We start from the raw sequence: 3,183 nt of genomic DNA, 5'->3' as shown, positions 1-3,183 counted from the left end.
GACGGAAATGATGTAACCTATGTGTGTATTTGCATATAGAGCAGGGAAATGAGTTCAGGTCACAAGGAGAAACATTGAAGGCACATTTTAGTGCCAGGTGTGAACAAAAGGACTTAGAGCAGTTCATTTGTGATCTTAGGATAGATGTTAATACCTAATACCATAATAAGTCTGAACAACACCAAAAACTTCATAAATATGTTCAGTGGTGAGAGGTTGGTTGATTCATTTACACAGCCAAGCAGAAATTGGATGTTTGCTTGTAACTGTAGCTATTGAGGTTACTAAAAATAGCATTGGCATCAGGCTCTACTTTTTATTTCACATAAACAAATGAGCAGAGTTGTTGTCATGGTACATTTCACCTGCATGTCTTGAATTTGGTAGGTACATTGAATCTTTGAAAACACAACTTCATTGTGAAAACACAATGAATATATTTTGTGTGTTGGCCAGTTTTCTGGATTGTGGCAAAATGCACTACCATAACTTAACATAACATTTAATTAGTAAATAATTTTACTAATTAATCTAAATGTAATCTAAAACTACATTTTAGATTAATGTAAAATCTAAAATGTAGTTCTAGATTTTATGCCGTAGCAGGTCTTGGAAATGTTGGTGTGTTACCTGTACAAAGGGAATGCTGGAGCCAATCCAACTGCCTCACTCTCACTTCACCACCTAATGGTAAAAAAATCTTTATTAAGCCAGATAAATGTGCTTTTCTTGGGTTTTAAATGTACTCAAAATTTGTTTTTTCCCACCTCATGAAATTATCTTTTTTAATTTTAGGAAAATGAACGATAAATAAAACAGAAAAAGTGAGGCCTGCACATAAAAAATGAAATCCATCATCCACCCCAACCTGTCGAGGCAGATGGCTACCCACATTGAGTCTGGTTTTCTAGAGGTTTCTTCCTGTTAAACAGTGTTGTTTCTTTTAATATTGACCAACGCTTGCTTGTTGTGGGTTTCTCAGTAATATTGTATGGTGAATCATGTTGTGATTTGGTGATATATAATAACATTTTATTGAATTTGTCTCGCAGCTCGACCAAACCTGATTGTTAATGTATTCATATTTCTTTATTTTAAGTACACAGACATATGACCTATATTACTAGGTTTTTTGTTCATTTCGTTTTCCTAAATAAATATGAAGACATTTTGTCACTTTGAGGGAGCAATGTTAACTTCCCCACACATCCCCAAGTAAAACGAAAAGGATGAGATTTAAGATAGTACTGAAGTACTGCTTACACACAACAGGCCAAATTAAGATGTGTACAGTGCCTTTGGTATCAGTCGGAACTGGACGTAACTGAGACGGAAATGAGGGAAACGGTCAAAGTAATGACAAACTGACAACATTCTCTCACCTGCAGGCTCCGTCATGTGTCTGTTTAATGTCACATTTCTCTTGCACATGCTTAGAAGGTCTTCTCCCACATCTGTAAAACAAATAAAGCTCTTTCAACAAAAAAAAAAACATTGGCCTCTGTGTCTTTGTTCTATCATATACATTATACTGAAATGTGCTGAAAGGGCAGAGATGCACACTTTTTTGACAAAAAACTGCCTATCACAGTGACCTCTTGGTTTCTACTGGCCCTCAATGGGCTGCAAGAACCAAGAACAATATCCAGGAAGATACTTTAGACAGAATCAAAACAAGGAAGACAAAAAATAAGATATGTCACTCATGTACAAGCAAGCAGGTGAAACAAATATTATACAATAACCAATAAATACAAACTTACTGTAAAGTGTCAGCAGGAATACAAATAGTGCAAGGGTGTGTGGGAGAGTAAATAGTTTAATGTACAATTTAACATAATGTACATACTGTATGTTGTTAAAAAAAAATTATATACAGAGTGAACTGTTGAATAGTCAACAATTCCTACTTGATGAGCGCAACTTAAAATAGAGAATTGAAGACTAAATAAATCAACAAAAAATGTACTAGATTGAACACAAAAAAAGCCATTCACTGCTTCACCTTGGCGTCACCGATTATGTAGAAAAATAAAAATGTTGAAGAACGACCGGAGCTAATCATAAAGGCAGATGCTATAATCCACCACTGACTACCCCTTGTGAATCTCTGAACAGCTGAAATTTAAAAGCAGAGATTTCTGTGAATGAACATGATGACAATGTTGATCTTGGGATCAGTATGATATGTGATAAAAAAAAAGCTGTTATATCTCACACTTACGCCAGGTCTATTCACCGAAAATGTTTTTTTATTAAATGCTGTTGAAAACCAGGCAAAGCAATAAGTTGACCTGACCTTGTGATATTTCCATGCAATTCAGTTCTATTCACATAATTATCAGTTGTTTAATTTAAGTTTAAGATATTCAAACACTCCAGACATTCAATAGTTGATGAGCGAGAATTTGAATCTGGATTTCTGCTTGACGGCATCATACCTGTGCAGTACACTGTTTTGGCTGTGGTTGCCATGACAACACTGGAGAACCCTAATCCCGCTCCAAGCTCAAGGACTGTAGCTCCTCTAAACATGACCGGCTGAGAGAGGATGAAGTCAGCCAAAAGGAATGCCCCTCGCCAAACCTGATGAGATAAACAATATATCATCAGGTACTGCCTCCTTAACATCATTGACCACTTACACAATTCAATAATCAATTAATGAATGACACCACCAAAAGTTTATTCTATCATTTACTGGCATAGGGGCATATGGATGTTATGTGGTAAAAGATTTAAAACTGTGAGGAGAAACAGACAAAAAACAGAAAGAGTGGAGTAATTTTTACTGACCTGCTTGCCAACATCTTCCAGGGGGGTTGCCATAGTGTGCTCTGTGAAAAGATTGGATTCATACATTGGATGGTGCATTTTAAATCACTGATTATTTGCTACATAGTGCACTATATCCACTTAAAGGCATTTTATATGGACTGGATATCAAATGGCCAATATTAAAACAGCAAAATGACACGTGAAATCAAAGTAAAAACAAGATGGGTCACTGCACTCAGCCCCCATCTACTTTAAGATCATGGTGGGACATCCAAATCAGGTCATAAAGCCAAAGGTGAGGACAGACTGAGTTGTAAAAAGTGTCATCAATTTACTGCACACCAAACCAAATGAGCGTACTTCTGTATTTTCACTGAATGTTAGTTTGTTATTGTTATTATTATT

General features: G+C 35.9%; 1 protein-coding gene across 1 annotated transcript; it reads right to left on the bottom strand.

Annotated features, from left to right (window-relative positions):
* Positions 1–592: 592 nt before the first annotated feature.
* LOC124854967 (methyltransferase-like protein 22) lies at positions 593–2,902 on the bottom strand. The gene is made up of 4 exons (XM_047343891.1): positions 2,797–2,902; positions 2,442–2,586; positions 1,383–1,454; positions 593–684 (listed from the first exon to the last, which is right to left on the bottom strand). Exons 1-4 carry the CDS (start codon positions 2,872–2,874, stop codon positions 593–595), a joined length of 387 nt encoding a protein of 128 aa, XP_047199847.1. The 5' UTR covers positions 2,875–2,902.
* Positions 2,903–3,183: the final 281 nt, after the last annotated feature.

This window comes from Hippoglossus stenolepis, chromosome 16 (genome assembly GCF_022539355.2).
Source record: "Hippoglossus stenolepis isolate QCI-W04-F060 chromosome 16, HSTE1.2, whole genome shotgun sequence".
Taxonomy (NCBI): Eukaryota; Metazoa; Chordata; class Actinopteri; order Pleuronectiformes; family Pleuronectidae; genus Hippoglossus; species Hippoglossus stenolepis.
The sequence above is the reverse complement of the archived record's forward strand: the minus strand, read 5'-3'. Positions and strand labels throughout refer to the sequence as shown.

Bases quoted from the DNA above. Each gene is read 5' to 3' on its own strand.
- LOC124854967 (XM_047343891.1), bottom strand. From the start codon at position 2,874: ATGCACCATCCAATGTATGAATCCAATCTTTTCACAGAGCACACTATG. The intron at 1,455-2,441 runs GTATGATGCCGT...TTTGTTTTACAG, and splicing joins CAAAACAGTGTACTGCACAG to ATGTGGGAGAAGACCTTCTA. The intron at 685-1,382 runs GTGAGAGAATGT...TTTTACCATTAG, and splicing joins ACACATGACGGAGCCTGCAG to GTGGTGAAGTGAGAGTGAGG.